This window comes from Haliotis cracherodii, unplaced genomic scaffold (genome assembly GCF_022045235.1).
Source record: "Haliotis cracherodii isolate W230 unplaced genomic scaffold, xgHalCrac1.p SCAF_32, whole genome shotgun sequence".
Lineage (NCBI taxonomy): Eukaryota > Metazoa > Mollusca > Gastropoda > Lepetellida > Haliotidae > Haliotis > Haliotis cracherodii.
This window is the reverse complement of record NW_027266289.1, coordinates 2,257,014-2,279,607: the sequence shown is the minus strand read 5'-3', so window position 1 is coordinate 2,279,607 and position 22,594 is coordinate 2,257,014. Positions and strand designations below refer to the sequence as shown.

General features: G+C 38.5%; 1 protein-coding gene across 1 annotated transcript in view; it reads right to left on the bottom strand.

Moving 5' to 3' along the window:
- Positions 1–363: 363 nt before the first annotated feature.
- The window catches only part of LOC139477260 (multiple epidermal growth factor-like domains protein 10), a 42,753-nt gene continuing 20,522 nt past the window's right edge, over positions 364–22,594 (bottom strand). Inside the window, exons 3-5 of the mRNA XM_071259811.1 lie at positions 8,029–9,042; positions 7,794–7,917; positions 364–508 (exon numbers count right to left, since the gene is read on the bottom strand). Coding sequence (XP_071115912.1) covers positions 364–508; positions 7,794–7,917; positions 8,029–9,042 — 1,283 coding nt within the window. The remainder of the gene's footprint in view (positions 509–7,793; positions 7,918–8,028; positions 9,043–22,594) is intronic.

Sequence of the window (22,594 nt, the reverse complement as noted above, 5' to 3'; positions counted from 1 at the left end):
GTTGTCAAAACATTTGCTTTCACAACTTTGTACACACGCTAGTCTGCATTTACTGGACTCGACTATTTACTAGTCAGATCATTATCATTCTGTCCTAACGTGTCAAAGAAAACTGAATCCTCACACAACTAAGGATCACAACTCTGAAGTAAGATTGCATCGCCAAGATCTCTAGATGTGGAACACGATTAATAAGATGAAAACATCTTGATCCAATAAGACAACAGTATCATGTGATGCAAACACCATGGTTTAAAAGATATTCCAACACATGTGACATGTATTTTGATAGTGTAGCATAGAGCATAAACATACTATCACTTCGGCCCATGCCGTTCACATCTGTTCATGCTGTGTGTGTTCCTACAGAAACACTATCACTGGGCCCGTCTCATTCATATCGATGTCTTGGTATGCCTGTTCCGATTCCTGGCCTGTCTCGGGTGCATCCATCTCTCCACGCCGTGGCTCCTGTTGACTTCCCAGCTCTCTCGCCTCGGTACTTTCTCTGAAGAAACAACGGGTACTTTGAGTTCACCACACACCTCAGTTATGTCTACATTTGTATGAACTGTACAACCTGTAAGTGTGAAACATACGAGATATATAAGTATTCTGTATTTAGGACGAGTCACACACAAAACATCTTCCAATTTCCTGGCCGTGGTAAGTGCTTGTTTTACTGATGTCCATATTTTAAGACATCCCGACTCTACACGGGTATGGTGCTAGAATAGTTAGGATCATCTTCAGAAACAATCGGAGATTCGAACTGAATAATTCCGGATCCTGACTCAAGAACTGTGATACAATGCAATATAACACCAATTTGTAACAAATTAACACAGGAAGAAAGACGGGGTGATGCTGGTCATTATGACAAACAAAGACACATGATAAGGCCTAATCCGGGATTCGAACCCGAGTTGCGGAGCCTCGACCGACTAGGTACACAATGTCATGCCTAACGAGATGCTAAAACTGGAAACTATAACGTCATGAATATGTACAGTACCTGTATCAACAGGAAGCTATGACGTCATGAATATATACAGTAGCTGTATCAACAGGAAGCTATGACATCATGATTATATGCAGTAGCTGTATCAACAGGAAGCTATGACATCATGAATATATACAGTAGCTGTATCAACAGGAAGCCATGACGTCATGAATATATACAGTAGCTATATCAACAGGAAGCTATGACGTCATGAATATATACAGTAACTGTATCACCAGGAAGCTATAACGTCATGAATACTCACTGTAGCTCTATCACAATGAAGCTATAATGACATGAATATATACAATAGCTGTAACCCTAGTAACCTTCAACGTCATGAATCTATACAGCACCTCTATCACTAGGCAGCCTTAACTTCATGAATATATACAGAAGCTACATAACTAGGAAGCTATAACGTCATGAATATATACAGTAGGAGTATCAAAAGGAACCCATAACTCCATGACTATCATGAAGGAGCTATAACGTCATCAATTTACACAGTAGTTATATCACCAGGAAGCTATGACGTCATGAATATATAGAGTAACTGTATCGACAGGAAGCTGTAACATCATGCATATATACAGTAGCAGTATCACAAGAAAGCCATAACTCCATGACTATCATGAAGGAGCTATAACGTCATCAATTTACACAGTAGTTATATCACCAGGAAGCTATGACGTCATGAATATATACAGTAACTGTATCACCATGAAGCTGTAACATCATAAATATAAACAGTAGCTATATCACCATGAAGCTATGACGTCATGAATATATACAGTAACTGTATCACCAGGAAGCTATAACGTCATGAATATATACAGTAACTGTATCACCATGAAGCTGTAACGTCATGAATACATACAGTAGCTATATCACGAGGAAGCTATGACGTCATGAATATATACAGTAACTGTATCACCTTGAAGCTGTAACATCATAAATATATACAGTAGCTATATCACCAGGAAGTTATAACGTCATGAATATATACAGTAGCAGTATCACAAGAAACCCATAACTCCATGACTATCATGAAGGAGCTATAACGTCATCAATTTACACAGTAGTTATATCACCAGGAAGCTATGACGTCATGAATATATACAGTAACTGTATCACCATGAAGCTGTAACATCATAAATATATATAGTAGCTATATCACCAGGAAGCTATAACGTCAGGAATATATACAGTAGCAGTATCACAAGGAATCAGTAACTCCATGACTATCATGAAGGAGCTATAACGTCATCAATTTACACAGCAGCTATATCACCATAAAGCTGTAACGTAATGAATATATACAGTAGATGTATCACAAGGAAGCTATAACGTCATTAATATATACATTAGCAGTATCAAAAGGAAGCTATAACGTCATAAATATATACAGTAACTGTATCACCAGGAAGCTGTAACGTCATGAATACACACAGTAGCAGTATCAAAAGGAAGCCATAACTCCATGACTATCATGGAGCTATAACGTCATCAATTTACACAGTAGTTATATCACCAGGAAGCTATGACGTCATGAATATATACAGTAACTGTATCACCAGGAAGCTGTAACGTCATGAATATATACAGTAGCAGTATCACCAGGAACCCATAACTCCATGACTACCATGAAGGAGCTATAACGTCATCAATTTACACAGTAGTTATATCACCATGAAGCTGTAACGTCATGAATATATACAGTAACTGTATCACCATGAAGCTGTAACTTAATGAATATATACAGTAGGTATATCACCAGGAAGCTATAACGTCATGAATATATACAGTAGGAGTATCACAAGGAAGCCATAACTCCATGACTATCATGAAGGAGCTATAACGTCATCAATTTACACAGTAGTTATATAACCAGGAAGCTATGACGTCCTGAATATATACAGTAACTTATCACCATGAAGCTGTAACGTCATGAATATATACAGTAGCAGTATCACAAGGAAGCCATAATTCCATGACTATCATGAAGGAGCTATAACGTCATCAATTTACACAGTAGTTATATCACCAGGAAGCTATGACGTCCTGAATATATACAGTAACTGTATCACCTTGAAGCTGTAACGTCATGAATATATACAGTAGCTATATCACCATGAAGCTCTGACGTCATGAATATATACAGTAACTGTATCACCATGAAGCTGTAACATCATAAATATATACAGTAGCTATATCACCAGGAAGCTATGACATCATGAATATATACAGTAACTGTATCACCATGAAGCTGTAACATCATAAATATATACAGTAGCTACATCACCAGGAAGCTATTACTATCATGAATATATACAGTAACTGTATCACCAGGTAGCTGTAACATCATAAATATATACAGTAGCCATATCACCAGGAAACTATGACGTCATGAATATATACAGCAGCTGTATCACCAGGACGTTCTAACGTCATGAATATACACTGCAACCGTATCACCAGGAAGCTATAACTTCACGAATATATACAGTAACTGTATCGCCAGGAAGCTATGACATCATGAATATATAGAGTAACTGTATCACCAGGAAACTATAACATCATGATTATATACAAGAACTATATCACCAGGAAGCTACAACGTTATGAATATATACAGTAGCTGTATCACAAGGAAACTATGACGTCATGAATATATACAGCAGCTGTATAACCAGGACGTTGTAACGTCATGAATATATACAGTAACTGTATCACCAGGAAGCTGTAACGTTATGAATATATACAGTAGCTGTGTCACCAGGAAACTATATCATCATGAATATATACAGCAACTGTATCACGAAAAAGCTATGACGTCATGAATTTTTACCAGTAAGTGTATCACCAGAAAGCTATGACGTCATGAATATAATCAGTAGCTTTTAAAAAGCAGGAGTATAACGTCATGAATATGTGTAATTTCTGTATCACTAAGAAGCTATAACGCCATGTATATAAAAAATAGCTGTATCACAAGGAAGCTATAATGTCACGAATAAATACAGTCACTTTATTAGTTGGAAGCTGTAACTTCATAAATATATACAGTAACTGGATGACCAGGAAGCTATAACGTCATGAATATATATAGTAGCTGTATCTCCAGGAACCTCTAACTTTATGAATATAAACAGTAACTGTTTCACCAAGAAGCTATAACATCATGAATATTGAGGCTATGAAGTTATGAACATACACAGTAGCTGTATCTCCAGGAAGCTATGACGTCATGAATATATACAGTAGCTGTATCTCGAGAAAGCTATGACATCATGAATATTTACAGTTACTGTAAAACCAAGAAGCTGTAATTTTATGAATATATACCAGTAAAAGTATCACCAAGAAGCTATGACGTCATGAATATATATAGTACCTATATCACCAGGAAGCTATGACGTCATTGATATGTACAGTAGCTATATCACCAGGAAACTATGACGTCAGAAAGACATACAGTAACTGTATCACAAGAAAGCTTTGACGTCATGAATATATACAGCAGCTGTATCACCGGGACGTTGAAACGTCATGGATATATACAGTAACTGTATCACAAGGAAGCTACGTCATGAATATATATGATAGCTGTGTCACCAGGAAGTTGTAACTTCAGGAATATAGAGAATATCAAGAGAAAGCTATGACGTCATGAATCTATACAGTAGCTCAATCAGCAGGAAGCTATGGCGTCATGAAATTATACAGTAACTGTATCACTAGGCAGCAATAACGTCATGAATATATACAGGAACTAATTCACCAGGAAGCTATGAGGTCATGAATATAATAAGTAGCTTTTTAAAGCAGGAGTATAACGTCATGAATATGTGTAATTTCTGTATCACTAAGGAGCTATAACGTCATGTATATATACAATAGCTGTATCACAAGGAAGCTATAATGTCACGAATAAATACAGTAACTCTATTAGTAGGAAGTTGTAACGTCATGAATATATATAGTAACTGTACCATCAAGAAGCTAAAACATGATCAATATATATAGTAATTGTTTCACAAGGAAGCTATGACGTCATCAATATTTGCAATAGCTGCATAACCAGAAAGCTATAACGTCATGAATATACACGACAACCGTATCACCAGGAAGCTATAACTTCATGAATACATACAGTAGCTGTATCAACAGGAAACTATGACGTCATGAATATATGCAGTAACTGTATCACCAGGAAGCTATTAACGTCATGAATATTTACAAGTAACTGTATCACCAGGAACCTACAACGTCATGAATATATACAGTAACTGTATCACCAGGAAGCTATAACGTCTTGAATATATACAGTAACTGTATCACCAGGAAGCTGTAACGTTATGAATAAATACAGCAGTTTTATCACCAGGAAACTATGACGTCATGAATACATACAGCAGCTGTATCACCAGGATGTTGTAACGTTATGAATATATACAGTCCCTTTATGAAGAGAAATCTATGACGTCATGAATACTTACCAGTAACTGTATCACCAGGAAGCTATAACATCATGAATATATACAGTAGAAGTATCACCAGCAAGCTATGGCGTCATGACTATACACAGTGGCTATATCACCAGGAAGCTATAACGTCATGAATATGTATAGTAGATTCATCACCAGGAAGCTATGACGTCTTGCATATATAGAGTAGCTATATCACCAGGAAGCTATGACGTCATGAATATATACAGTAGTTATATCACCAGCAAGCTATGGCGTCATGACTATACACAGTGGCTATATCACCAGGAAGCTATAACGTCATGAATATTTACAGTAACTGTATCAACAGGAAACTATGACGTCATGAATATATACAGCAGCTGTATCACAAGGACATTGTAACGTCATGAATATACACGGTAACTGTATCACCAGGAAGCAGTAACTTCATGAATATACTCAGTGACTGTATCAAGAGAAAGCTATGACATCATGAATATATAGAGTAACTGTATCACCAGTCAGCTGTCCCGTCATGACTATACACAGTGACTGTATCAAGAGAAAGCTATGACGTCATGAATATTTACCAGTAACTGTATCACCAGTCAGCTGTCACGTCATGAATATATAAAGTAGCAGTACCACCAGGAGGCTGTAACGTCGTGAATATACACAGTGGCTATATTACAGGTACTTTATCACCAGGAAACTATGACGTCATGGATGTACAAAGTAACTGTATCACCAGGGAACTATAACGTCATGAATATATACAGTAACTGTATCACTAGGAAACTATGAGGTCATGAATATATACAGTAACTGTATCACTTGGCAACTATAAAGTCATGAATATATACAGGAACTAATTCACCAGGGAACTTTAACGTCATGAATATATACAGTAACTGTATCACTAGGAAACTATAAGGTTATGAATATATACAGTAACTGTATCACTTGGCAACTATAAAGTCATGAATATATACAGGAACTAATTCACCAGGAAGCTATGACGTCATGAATATAATCAGAAGCTTTTTAAAACAGAAGTATACCGTCATGAATATATGTAATTTCTGTCTCACTAAGAAGCTATAACGTCATGTATATAAACAATAGTTGTATCAGAAGGAAGCTATAATGTCACGAATAAATACAGTAACTGTATTAGTAGGAAGCTGTAACGTCATGAATATATACAGCAGCTGTATCACAAGGAAGCTATAACTTCATGAATATATATAATAGCTGTATGACAACGAATCTCTGAGGTCATAAATACATACAGGAGATGTATCACCAGGAAAGTATAACGTCTTGAATTTCTATAGAAACTGTAAGCTCTAACTTCATGAATATATACAGTAATGTATCACCAAGAAGCTACAACATGCTGTATATATACAGTAATTGAATCACGAGAAAGCTATGACGTCATGAATATTTACAAGAAACTGTATCACCAGAAAGCTGTAACGTCATGAATATCTACAGTAGAAGTATCACCAGGAAGCTATGATGACATGAATATATAAGTAGCTATAATACCAGGAAGCTTTGACGTCATGAATATATACAGTAGCTATATCACCAGGAAGCTATGACGTTATGAATATATACAGTAACTGTATCGCCATGAAGCTATAACGTCATGACTATATACAGTAAAAGTATCACCAGGAAGCTATGACATCATGAATATATACCGTAATTTTATCACCAGCAAGCTATAACGTCATGAATATACACAGTAACTGAATCACCAGGAAACTATGACGTCATGAATATATACAGTAGGTGTATCACAAGGAAGCTATAACGTCATGATATATATGCAGTAGCTGTATCACCAGGAAGCCATGACGTCATGAATTTTATACAGTAACTGTATCAATAGGAAGCTGTAACTTCATGAATAAACACAGTAACTGTATCACTAAGAAGCTAAAACATCATGAATATACACAGTAACTGTATCACCAGGAAGCAATAACGTCATGAATATATGTAATTTCTGTATCAGGAGGACGCTATAACACCAGTATCACACAGTAGCTCTATTACCGGGAAAATATATCATATTTGCTCATACAAAAGAAAACATCTAAGACAACATTAAGTGAAATCATTCTTATCAAAGGATCCCTTAAAGTCCATTCCCTTGTGTGGGCGTTACACGGTTAGTTTACTACAAACCATTATATAACTGTGACGCTTACCCCTGTTGACGACCCATGCATATGTACTTAGACCACGTGTTACTGACCGTATTAGCTAGGATACAGAAAAGGTATACTGTGAATATCACTCACCTTAGCATCCTAACACGCCTGCGGCAATAGATCGTCACTGACACCACGCTGCCAACCACCAAAAACAACAGCGATGTCAGTAGGGTAGCTAGTTGTACGCCACTGTGTCTTCTACTGGTGTCCTCTGTAAGTTTTAAGAAAATGGTAGTAGTGGAGTTTCATATAGCATAATAACTGAACTGATTTTAGATTTAAACCACTGGTAAACCAGGAAGCATTGTAGTACTATAGTTACCTTGGTTGCAATGTTCCACTCTCAGACATTCCGCTATAGAGCAGTTGAACGTGCAGGTAGAATCACACGTTTGTCCAGTCAGGTGGCAGCCCATGGTACAGGTGCCAGTCTTCTGTTCACAGACACCATCAAGACAAACCTCACACGTGTGCTGGCAGAGTCCACCATACAAGCCACGTGTACATCCGTCTGTACACTTCCCGCTGTCCGAGTGGCACATGTTGTGAAGGCAGTTGACAGGGCAGGGTTTACACTCTCTGCCGAAGTGTCCAGGTACACAACCATCTACACAGTCACCTGTAGACTTGCATCGTCTGTTTACACAGTTAAGGCTGCATGGGGAAGAGCACTGTTGACCAAACCATCCTTCTTGACATCCATGGATGCAATCTCCACTCGCCCTGAGACAGACACGTAAATCAGCCTTTGGTGAAAGGGGAATGTTGTCAGTAGAACTGGCGGTGCTAGTAGAAATCTTGGGGTCTGGTCGACACTTTTCACTGCACTTCTTGTTGCAGAAAGTGCCATACAATCCAGGAAGACAGCCCTCTGCGCATCCATGTGCACAGGAGCCTAGGCAGTGATCACAGGAATACGCACAGTTCGGACCAAAATATTCAGGTCGGCACTCTTTGCACAATCCTCTCATCCTGTTGCAGGACTTACATCTACTTGAACACGACTTACAGTCAGTCCCGTAGTAGGAGTCTACACATCCAGACACACAGGAGGAGCCCAGCTGACAATATCCTCCATCACAACCACCTGGACATGCTGTACAGCCACCTCCTGGACTGCCACATGGTACGGTGCACTTTGAGCCTTGATATCCGGAGACACACCCCTTAATGCAAGCACCTGTGCCGGTGCTTGACAACTTGCATACCCGATTTCTACAGTTCTTGCTGCACACTGACATGCACCTCTGATCAAAATACCCAGGGTCACAGTCTGTGAGGCAACGTCCTGTACTGTCACAGTCGGAACAGTGATGGTTGTCCTTGCACTGATCGCCTAGAAATGATTTTAAAATAATATTATTTCTATATATTTGACATGTTAGCAAACATACTGTCATGTGACACTTTAATACACACATCATACATATACGACATGCCAAAAGAAGAAATGATGCTTTAAGGGCTGATATATCCTAGGTGTAGCAATAACATTCAAAGTACGTAGGTGTAGCAATAACATTCAAAGTATGTAAGTGTAGCAATAACATTCAAAGTACGTAGGTGTAGCAATAACATTCAAAGTACGTAGGTGTAGTAATAACATTCAAAGTACGTAGGTGTATACTGGTGTAGGTGTACACAGGTGTTGAACTACAGTTCACTGTACACAGATGTATCCTAGGTGTAGCAATAACATTTAAAGTGCGTAGGTGTAGCAATAACATTCAAAGTACGTAGGTGTAGCAATAACATTTAAAGTACGTAGGTGTAGTAATAACATTCAAAGTACGTAGGTGTAGCAATAACATTCAAAGTACGTAGGTGTAGCAATACCTTCCAAAGTACGTAGATGTAGCAATAACATTCAAAATACGTAGGTGTAGCAATAACTTTCAAAGTACGTAGGTGTAGCAATAACATTCAAAGTACATAGGTGTAGCAATACAATTCACTGTAAACAGGTGTAGCAAAACCATTCACTATAGCGGGTTTAGAAATACCATTCACTGTACACAGGTGTGGCAAAACCATTCAATATAGTGAGTATAGCAACACCATTCAGTGTACACAAGTGTAGCAAAACCATTCACTATAGCGGGAATAGAAATACCATTCACTGTACACAGGTGTAGCAAAAACCATTCAGTGTACACAGGTGTAGCAATATCATTCACTGTACACAGATGTAGCAACACCATTCATTTTACACACGTGTAGCAATCCAATTCACTGTACACAGGTGTAGCAATACCATTCACTGTACACAGATCTTGATCTACCATTCACTGTACACAGATCTAGCAATACCATTCACTGTACACAGATGTAGCAACACCATTCATTTTACACACGTGTAGCAATCCAATTCACTGTACACAGGTGTAGTAATACCATTCACTGTACACAGGTGTGGCAATACCACTCACTGTACCCAGGCGTATCAATACCATTCATTGTACACAGGTGTTGAACTATCATTCACTGTACACAGGTGTAGTAATACCATTCACTGTACACAGATGTGGCAATACCACTCACTGTACCCAGGCGTATCAATACCATTCATTGTACACAGGTGTTGAACTACCATTCATTGTACACAGGTGTAGCAATACCATTCATTGTACACAGGTGTAGTAATACCAATCACTGTACACAGTTGTAACAACACCATTCATTGTACACAGGTGTAGCAATACCATTCACTGTACACAGGTGTAGCAATACCATTCACTGTACACAGGTGTAGCAAAACCATTCACTATATAGCAGGTTTAGAAATACCATTCAAAGTACACAGGTGTGCAAAACAATTCACTATAGTGAGTGTAGCAATACCATTCAGTGTACACAGGTGTAGCACAACCATTCACTATAGTGAGTGTAGCAATAACATTCACTGTACACAGGTGTAGCACAACCATTCACTATAGTGGTTTAGAAATACCATTCAGTGTACACAGATCTGCAAAACCATTCACTATAGTGAGTGTAGCAATACCATTCACGGTACACAGGTATAGCAAAACCGTTCACTATAGCGGGAATAGCAATACCATTCACGGTACATAGGTCGGGCAAAACCATTCACTGTACACAGGTGTAGTAATACCATTCACTGTACAAAGGTTTAGTAATACCATTCACTGTATACACTTGTAGCAATACCATTCACTATATGCAGCTATAGCTATACCATTCTCTGTACGCAGGTGTACCAAAATCACTGTACACAGGTGTAGAAATACCATTCAATGTACAAAGGAGTAGCAATAACATTCACTGTACACGGGTATATCAATACCATTCACTGTTTATTAGTGTAGCATTACCATTCACTGTACACAGGCGTAGTAATACCATTCACGGTACACAGGTGTAGCAACACCATTCATTGTACACAGGAGTAGCAATACCATTCAGTGTACACAGGTGTTGAACTACCATTCAGTGTACACAGGTGTTGAACTACCATTCACTGTACACAGGCGTAACAATACCATTCAGTGTAGACGGATGTAGCAATACCATTCACTGTATACTGATGTAGCATTACCATTCACTGTACACAGGTGTAAAATTACCATTCAGTGTACACAGATGTTGAACTACCATTCATTGTACACAGGTGTAGCAAAACCATTCACTGTACCCAGGTATAGCAATACCATTCAGTGTACACAGGTGTAGCAATACATTTCACTCTACTCAGGTGTAGGAATACCATTCAGTGTACACAGGTGTAGCAATACCATTCAGTGTACACAGGTGTATTAATACCATTCATTGTACACATGTGTGGCAATACCATTCACTATAGTGGGATTAGAAATCCCATTCACTGTACACGGATCTAGCAACACCATTCACTGTACTCAGTTATAGCAATACCATTTGCTGTACACAGGTGTAGCAATACCATTCACTGTACACAGGTATAGCAATACCATTCACGGTACCCAGGTATAGCAATACCATACACTGTACACAGGTGTAGCAATACCATTTACAGTACACGGATGTAGCAATACCATTCACTATACCCAGGTATACCAATTCCATTCACTGTACACAGGTGTAGCAAAACTATTCACTATAGCGAGTGTAGCAATATCATTAAGTGTACACAAGTGTAGCAATACCATTCACTATACACAGGTGTATTAATACCATTCGCTGTACACAGGTGTACTAATAAAATTATCTGTATACAAGTGTAGCAAAACCATTAACTGTACACAGGTGTAGCAACACCATTCATTGTACACAGGTGTACCAATACAATTCACTGTACACAGATGTAGCAACACCATTCATTTTACACAGGTGTATCAATACCATTCACTGTACACAGGTGTAGCAATACCATTCACTGTACAAAGGTTTTGAACTACCATTCAACGTACACAGGAGTAGCAATACCATTCACTGTACACAGATGTAACAATGCCATTCGGTGTACACAGGTGTTGAACTACCATTCACTGTACACAGGTGTTGAACTACCATTCACTGTACACAAGCGTATCAAAACCATTCCGTGTAGACAGATGTAGTAATACCAATCACTGTATACAGGTGTAGCAATAACATTCACACTACACATATGTAGCAACACCATTCACTGCACACATGTAGCAATAAAGTTCACTATACAAAGGTGTAGCAATACCATTCACTGTACACAGGAGTAGCAATACCACTCACTGTATACTTGTGTAGCATTACCATTCACTCTATACAGGTGTAGCAATACCATGCACTGTACACAGTTTTTGAACTACCATCTACTGTATACATGTGTAGCAATACCATTCACTGCACACAGAAGTAGCAATACCATTCACGATACACAGGTGTGGTAAACCATTCACTTTACACAGGTGTAGCAGTACCAATTACTCCACACAGGTGTAGCAATACCAGTCACTGTACCCAGGTATTGCAAAACCAATCACTGTACACAGGTGTAGCAACACCATTCATTGTACACAGGTATAGCAATATCATTCACTGTACACAGATGTAGCAACACCATTCATTTTACACACGTGTAGCAATCCAATTCACTGTACACAGGTGTAGCAATACCATTCACTGTACACAGATCTTGATCTACCATTCACTGTACACAGATCTAGCAATACCATTCACTGTACACAGATCTTGAACTACCATTCACTGTACACAGATCTAGCAATACCATTCACTATAGCTAGTGTTCCAACACAATTCATTGTATACAGGTGTAGCAATACCATTCACTGTACGCAGATATAGCAATACCATTTACTGTACACAGGTGTAGCAATACCATTCACTGTACACATGAGTAGTAATACCATTCACTGTACACAGGTGTAGCAATACCATTCACTGTACACAGGTTTAACAACACCATTCATTGTACACAGGTGTAGCATTACCTTTCAGTGTACACAGGTGTTGAACTACCATTCATTATACACAGGTGTAGCAATACCATTCACTGTACACAGGTTTAACAACACCATTCATTGTACACAGGTGTAGCATTACCTTTCAGTGTACACAGGTGTAACAACACCATTCATTATACACAATTGTAGCAATACCATTCACTGTACACAGGTGCAGCAATACCATTCACTGTACACAGGTGTAGCAATACCATTCAGTTTACACAGGTGTTGAAAAATCATTCACTGTACACAGTTGTAGCAATACCATTGACAGTACACAGGTGTAGCTAATACCATTCACTGTACACAGGTGAAGCAATACCATTCAGTGTACACGGATGTAGCAATACCATTCAGTTTACACAGGTGTTCCAACTATTCACTGTACTAAGGTGTAGCAGTCATTCACTTTACAAATGGGTAGCAACACCATTCACTGTACACAGGTGTAGCAATACCATTCAAAGTGACACAGGTGTTCCTAAACCATTCAGTGTACACAGATTTAGCAATACCATTCAGTGTACACAGGTGTTGGACTACCATTCACTGTACACAGGTGTTGGACTACCATTTACTGTACACAGATGTAGCAATACCATTCACTGTACACAGGTGTAGCAATACCATTCACTGTACACAGATGTAGCAATACCATTCACTGTACACAGGTGTAGCAATACCATTCACAGTACACAGGTGTGGCAATACCACTCACTGTACACAGGCGTAGCAATACCATTCACTGTACCCAGGTATAGCAATACCATTCAGTGTACACATGTGTAGCAATACCATTCAATGTATACAGGTGTAGCAATACTATGCACTGTACACAGGTCTAGCAATACCATTCACTGTACATAGGTGTAGCAATACCATACACTGTACACAGATGTAGCAATACCATTCACTGTACACATGTGTAGCAATACCATTCACTGTACAAAGGTGTAGCAATACAATTCTTTGTAAACAGCTGTAGTAAAACCATTCACTGTACAAAGGTGTTGAACTACCATTCACCGTACATAATTGTAGCAATACCTATGTACACAGATGTACAAATACCATTCACTATGCACATGTGTAGCAATACCATTCACTGTACACAGATGTAGAAATATCATTTACTGTACACAGGTGTAGCAATACAATTCTTTGTAAACAGCTGTAGTAAAACCATTCACTGTATACAGGTGTTGAACTACCATTCACCGTACATAATTGTAGCAATACCTTTGTACACAGATGTACAAATACCATTCACTATGCACAGGTGTAGCAATACCATTCAGTGTACACAGGTGTAGCAATACCATTCACTGTACACAGGTGTAGCAATACCATAAACTGTACATAGGTGTAGCAATACCGTAAAATGTACACAGGTGTAGCAGTATTAGTCACAGTACACAGGTGTAGCAATACCATTCACTGTATACAGGTGTAACAATACCATTCACTGTACACAGTTGTAGCAATACCATTCAGTGTACACAGGTGTAGCAATACCATAAACTGTACAGAGGTTTAGCAATACCGTAAAAGGTACACAGGTGTAGCAGTATTAGTCACAGTACACAGGTGTAGCAATACCATTCACTGTATACAGGTGTAACAATACCATTCACAGTACACAGGTGTAGCAATACCATTCAGTGTACACAGGTGTAGCAAAACCATTCGCTGTACACAGTTGTAGCAATACCATTCAGTGTACACAGGTGTAGCAATAACGTTCACTCTACACAGGTGTAGCAAAACCATTCATTGTACACAGGTGTAGTAATGCCATTCACTGTACACAGGTCTTGAACTACTATTTGCGTACATAGGTGTAGCAATACCATTAAGTGTACACAGGTGTAACAGTGCCATTCACTGTACACAGGTGTAGCAATACCATTCACTGTACACAGATGTAGCAACACCATTCATTGTACACAGATGTAGCAATCCAATTCACTCTACACAGGTTTAACAATACCATTCACTGTACACAGGTGTTGAACTACCATTCATTGTACACATGTGTAGTAATACCATTCACTGCGCAAAGGTGTAGCAATACCATTCAGTGTACACGAACGTAGCAATATCATTCACTGTAGTAGTATAGGTAATGGGGGTTCTGGACCACTTCCACTGGAGCCAGATTCATATACCTATACTGCTACTACAGGTGGAATTTTTTATGCCAAAATGATTATGCGATTCAACGATAGTCATGAGATTCAGCTCTAGCTCACCAATACCTGGGGCCAATCATTGCTTTAGATGAGCCTAAATGGTAATAAAAATATTCTTCATTATTTTTATCGATAAAGCGATATTCAACATTTTTCAAGTTCTTCGTTCATTTTACTAGGAGACCAGGCTATATAACTACACTCTTCTCGTAAATTGATAAGAAACAATTGATTACCGTATTTGGTTGGTTTGACATCACTGATATAATAAAAACCTTGTGGTAATTCTCTCCATTTAATAGTTTTTTCCATTATTATATATATTTATGTAAGCATTTGTCTAAATGTAATCAAACGATAGTAAGCAATTTATTTTTAATCTCCAACCAGTTCTTTGGTTTTGGCACGGAATAATTGACGCGCTTGTTGCCTCCCCTGTTCTATGAACTTTTTTTTCTCATCCTCGCTAATACCATTGGTCTTACAAGATTTTGATCGAATCTCCTGCTTCATTTCATTGTATTTGGTGAGTTCTGACAGCACTAAATGAAACTCATCCTCGGATATCTTACAATCGGCCATTGCTGTCGAAATATGATCCTCAATGCTGTTCAACTTCGAGTATTCGAATCTTATCGTGTTTTAATGCTTTCTTTTGCAACCTACAAGAAATGAATTTTATCGCTATTCCTGCCAGTCCTGAGACTCCGGCGGTTATTTCCTTGCCGAGCACGATAGGCGCGGCGATTATTATTGATAGTAAACCGACACCGGCTACACCGAGTCCCATGCCAGCTACTACAAGAGCGGTGTCAACTCCGTCCAGAGCATTCACGGCTCTGCGATACTTTTTATACAATCCAAGTCTCAACTCTCTATCCTTTTCTATTCGATGTTTTATGTCGCTTATTTGATGTAATCGAAATCCGTCAACAGTTTCCATCTTTTCAATTGCTTCATCGAGCGCAGGATATAAACTCATAGTGTATATTACGAATATATAATAGTCTTTAATTGGTCTTGCTTAAATGTTTTGATAGTAAACATCAACCTTATCAAATGTATATTATACGGTAAGAATATCTTAGAAAGAGAAATTCTGTCACTTTTAATAATTTGAACCCCCTCGAGGGTTGCAACGGGTGATGCTCCGACATGAATAATACTGCAACGTTGACGCTCGTGTTTCTTGAGCCATTTAATCGATAGACCTGGTAATATTTCGAAGGCATCTACCTGTGCATCTCCGAACAAGACTTCAATAATAAGCGTAGAAATATTAGGTATTGCACTCAAGTTAACTCTAATATCATCGAATTCTGTAACCAAATTTAAACTAACATTTTGGATTGCCGGACGACTATATAACATATGACCTGGTTTTTCTGGCAGGGGAGTGACTAACACACTTTTTCGTTTTGACGGGATATAGGCCGCGATTACGATGCCACTATTTATTATCTTAGTTAAATTATGTCCCTTACCCATCATCGCATAAGGTGGGGTAATGACGATATTCAGTAGCCACTTGATGTTTGCTTCGACCATAGTCCATTTATTCTCACTGTTGTAAATAATATTGTACGGAGTGGTTTTAAGGAGTCTACTAACGTCGACATCACTTAAATCTTCTAGATTACCCGTGAATGTAACTTCTTTCCACTTGTATACATTATCGTGTAAGTGTAAAGCGTATAACTTACCATTGGTACCGGGTTTACCGAATCCTTCTGTGTCTCCGAGATTGTAAAGCGCAATTGTATTACATTGTCTTATCGTTCCAGGGCCTGATGCATCAACCATTATTTATAATATGGAGTGTTACACTTAAGTATCCTTTATGTACAGGTTGGTGTTTTACATCTAATACAGAAATTTTAAGGTCTGAAATAATACCCCGCTTTAATTTTTTATATTGTAATGTTGAAAAAGATTCCGTTCTACCGCTATTGTATTTTTCATCTTTCACTGGAACACTTGAGTAGAGTTGAAGGACTTTCTTGTTGAATATTATCCGTTGTACTGATTTCATCAAGATGGATGCAAAACTCTTTATAGGGAACTAAATCGGGTAAATTGAGTCCCTGATCTGATGTCTTGATTACTGTTATTTCTCCTACCCATCCAAGTGTGTATGCTAAGTTCTCGTAAAGCTTTACATCCTTTTTTCCAGCGTTTAAAATCAGAAACCCATTTGACTCATTTTGTGTTAGACTAATTCCATTAGGCTTAAAAAATTCATCATTGAGTGAGCATACGCTGTAATACCCATCAGGTATAATGTATTTTTGACCATTTATTTCTGTCTCATTATTATAACCCCTCGTAGCATTTATATTGGTCCACCATGGGTAATATGTTACATCGCATAGAGCGACTTCGAGTTGTCCATCCGAGTTATCGATAGTATGAAGCAGTTGAATAGACTGACCATTTGTTATTCCCAGGAGTGTAACATACATATCAAATATACAATGATACTATATCATAACTTAAATATGGAATCAATCATTATTTTTAATATGGAGTGTTACACTTAAGTATCCTATATGTACAGGTTGGTGTTTTACATCTAATACAGAAATTTTGAGGTCTGAAATAATACCACACTTCAATTTTTTATATTGTAATAACGAGAAAGATTCCGTTCTACTGCTGTTGTGTTTTTCATTTTTCACTGGAACAGATCTGAGCAGTGTTGAAGAACTTTCTAGTTGAATATTATCCGTCGTGCTTATTTGATCAAGATGGATGCACAACTCTTTATAGGGAACTAAATCGGGTAATGCATATATAGTTTTTTTTCCGTTTTGTGGTAATGTTTCTGATCGTCCAAATCCAAGTGTAATCCAAGTTCTCACCAATAATCATACCTATTTCTTCAGTGTATATATTCATTATCCCATTCGCCTCATTTTGTGTGAGCCTAATGGAATTAGACTTAAAAATTTCATCATTGAGTGAGCTTAAGCTGTAATACCCATCAGGTATAATAGTGTGGCCCCTAACAACATATTCGTTTTCAATTAACCTTATCTTATTAATACCTCTCGCAGCACTTATATTGGTCCACCACGGGTAATACGTTACATCGCATAGAGCTACTTCGAGTTGTGCATCCGAGTTATCGATTGTATGAAGCAGTTCAATAGACTGGCCATTTGTTATTCCCGGGAGTGTAACATACATATTAAATATACAATGATACTATATCATAACTTAAATATGAAATCGAGATACATTACTAATCAATCGATTATAGTAACTGCCTCTGGTGCTGAATTTTTAGTTAAATTCCCCGATATCTTTGAAAAGTACAGGGTCACGGCAACTAGCGATAAAATGGTGCACGATTGGTTTCACAATCCGATGCAGTTTTGGCAGAATCAGTTAAACTTTGCCATATGGTGTGCCACAACGGGATGTGGCGTATCTCTTTACGCTCCAGGATTTGAACTGAATAAGTCTATTATGTCATTTCACGTGTACTATCAGATTAGAAGTATACTTTTAGAAATTAGTGCTCCATTAACGCAGGATCGAGCATGGAATTCCACAAATAATAATTATGATAGGTCCGCGTATGAGCGTATTTGTCAGGAATTTAATGTTTCTACGAGTAAAGATTGGCGTATTAAAGGAGCAAACCATGGTCTAGGTGTTCCTTACACAGAGGAAAAAATATCTGTCAATGAAGAAAGCGATTATGTATATAGAGTACTTAATAAACTTCCAGTTAATTTTGGTAAGTTGTATAGTACCAGCAAACTTTACGCAAGAATATATGATCATTAGCACAAAACCGGTGATTGGTATAAAGGCTGGGAACTTTATAGTAACGATTGGAGAGGAGATATTATGAGTTTTAAGAGTGGTTTAATTTATATTGTTAAAAAATTTGTACAAATGAACGATGATGCATGGAATGAATTTCTTAATGATAAAACGGAAAATAATTTTACTAACCCAGGATTTGTAAGAGTTAATGAATCGATAAGAACTTATGTATGGGCAATTCTCGGAGCGCAATCGCAAACATGAACGTCCATTATCGGTTCTGGGACGGCGCTCGATGCGCAAAAACAGTTTGTCTCAAACGTGGAGGACGCCATTAATTCACCAGTTGACATACCATCGTCTATAAAGCGTTTTCAAGATGCATTACAGTACGCTCAATCCAAAGTGGACTTCGTTTATGCGCCGGGACTATACATGTCTCCGAGTAATATGGAACTTAAGATCGGTCAAGTGATAGGCTATAATAATAAAATTGTTATCGCTACCGATCAACAAAAACCAGGTATAAATTCAGATATGAACGTCGAATTAATAACGCAAACGATCACGGGTGAAAAGGGAATAGTCAAGCCACAAACACCATCTAATAACGCACAAACATCTACTGATGCACAAGTGTCACCGCATATTGCGGCTAAAAATCAACAACATATCGATGAAAAAACAGCGCTTGTAGTGGGTGGAGTCTCGGTTGGTTTACTCATGATTTGGTTAAATAGTCTTTAGCGAACACGTACAACAGCCCTGCAATTGCTACGATCAGCCCCCACAAGTTTTGACTAAGCCAAGTGGTGGTCTTAGCTAATAAATTCAATAGCCAGGAAACTATACTCCCTATTATACCGGGAAGTGCGGCCGTGGCTTTTTCAGGTAGCTTTCCCAGTGCTGAACCTAATGCTTTTAAATGCTTTTTTATCCACTTTTTTATCCCGTTTTTATCGTTAGGCGGTGATCCGCCACTACCACCTGTTAACGCGAGAGTCAAAGTCGATATAATAAATCCCAACGCGGTTAAAATACTGGTAATTGTTATTCCCTGTTCTCTGAACAATGTTTTAATTTTATCGGCCAGTGTAGTGTCATCGTTGAGGACTTGATCGATAGTTTCTCGAATACGACTGATTTGCGAACGAAGTGCCTTTCTATTACTGGAAGCTGCTTCAAGGCGGGCCGATCTTTCCTCTTCTAAGTTATGTAATCTTTCCGCTACGCGGCGTCTACTGAACTCATCGCCCGCCTGTTCGAGTTTTGTTTTCTCGTAAGCTATATGCTTGTCGATTTCGGATATCTTGGCCATATCATTTATCAGTTCTCCCCGCATTGGGATTGGGCTTTGTCAAGACCTCGTAATTCCCTATTACTAAACTCCGAGGATGGTACCTGTAACATGGAATTATCGTAATAGGTATCTAAGATTTCTCCGAGACCGTCCGAGGCCACCATCGAGGCTGCTTCCAAATCATCTGTATTAACGAGTTCTTTCCTCATAGTCTGAAGAGCCTTAGCAGTCTTCGCGGAAAGTTTTGGTCGTCGGTAGTAGTCCACAAACCCTAATTCATCACGAACAGTGCCGATGCCGTGTTTAGCAGCTATCGTAGACAAGGCTAGGGGCTTACGAGTACGAGAATGCATAAGATCAATATCCGGAGCGCCACGCAGTCGCAATATTCCTTTACTATCTATCGTAAACTTTGAATAGTCACGGCCTATTGGGTTAACATAATTTTTATCTTCTTTTAAGGTATCGTAATAATCATTGACGGTTGATTGTAAAAGTTCATCGTTAAGATTCGTGCCACCAAAGTTGGTTTCATCAGTATCTTCGATTGGGTTATCAAAGTCATCAAAGGTACTTAGATCAAAGTCATTAATATCAAAATCAGTCATTTTTATATTAAACATAGGGTACATGTTTTCAATATAACAATGTCTTCGCAATACGGACGCAAGTTAAACCCACAACGTAGACTTCGAGATCCATTAGGAGTCAAAGCAATTCGTCAGTCTGTTACTATAACTAATAACCCTAGTACCATCGATCAGAATCAAATGCTTCTGGTTCGCTTTCCTAATCTCGGCGCACACAATGTGTTAGTTCCGGGAACTGTCCGACTAGCATTTACGATTAGTTTGACTTCTACCGACATTAACAGGGAGCCTGTTCAGAACATAGGTCGTGCTATCGTTATGAAAATCGCTATTAAAATTAGCGGTAATGAGGTTTTGAGTATCGACGATAGCGATGTATATTAATGTTACATGGATCTCTGGAGAACGGATAAAGAGCGGGAAAACTTACAGTACCAAGGTATTTGTAATAAGAACACATTGAGACTGCGCATAGATGCTTCTAGTGGTGATGGTACTGTCGTAAAAGATCAGGCCGTTGCCGACGCATTAGGTAACCAATTCTATGTTCCCCTAGACTTTGAAGTACTAGATTCCCACATGCCTTTTTATCAAGCATCCTTAGGTGATAGGTTAGAATACGAACTCACTTTTAACGACTACGGTAGAGTAATCAGATCCGCTGAAGATGCTAGCTATTCCATTGACATTATCTCGCTCGAGTACGATATGATAACGGATCCCAAATTAGCCAGACAAATTTGTAACCAGTATTCGGGAAGTTTAGCCATTTTGTACGATCGCGTGCTGCGACACCGAAAGATCACGAGGGACAAAAAAGATACGATGTGGAATATCAATCTAAACGTCCCCACGCAGTCGTTGAAGGGTATTTTAATGTTGTTCGAGGACCCCTCCGATGCGTTTAAAAGAAATACCAAGAAGTTCTACAATCCCAAGATTACGAAAGTAGAATTGACTATCGAGGGCGTTCCTAATCAACTATATAGCCAAGGAATGCTAGCGTATCACCAGTGGGATGAGATTAAAAAACTTCCCTCTGTAAAACGTTCTCCGGAAGATAACGCGGTCATGAAAGATCTGTCTCTCGGAAGTGTATCGATGGGTGAATACCTCACCACGAAGTACGCGCTATGGCTCGACATGCGAACAACGGACGATGACCAACTACACGGCAGTGGGAGGAGAATAGAAAATGCTAGCGAGGGTGTCACCATACAGATAACGAAGCTCCAGGAATCAGCTGGTAAATTAAACATATATATGTACGTGATTATGGATGCGCAACTTAATATACAGAATGGCAATCTATTGATAATCTTTTACCTAAAGATCCGCACTGCGCTATCATATGCGGGCAAACGGGCTGCGGAAAAACAGCTTTTATTCTAGATATTTTAGAAAGTCATTATCGGGACGTTTTTGATCATATTATTATTCTGTGCCCAACTATAAGCGTTAATAAAACATACTTATCGAGAGATTGGGTAATGAATGACGACGGGGTACACAGAGTCGATCCGGGCGATCGTTTACAAGAATGTCTCCAAGTATGTCACGAAAAATACAAAGGAGAATCAACCCT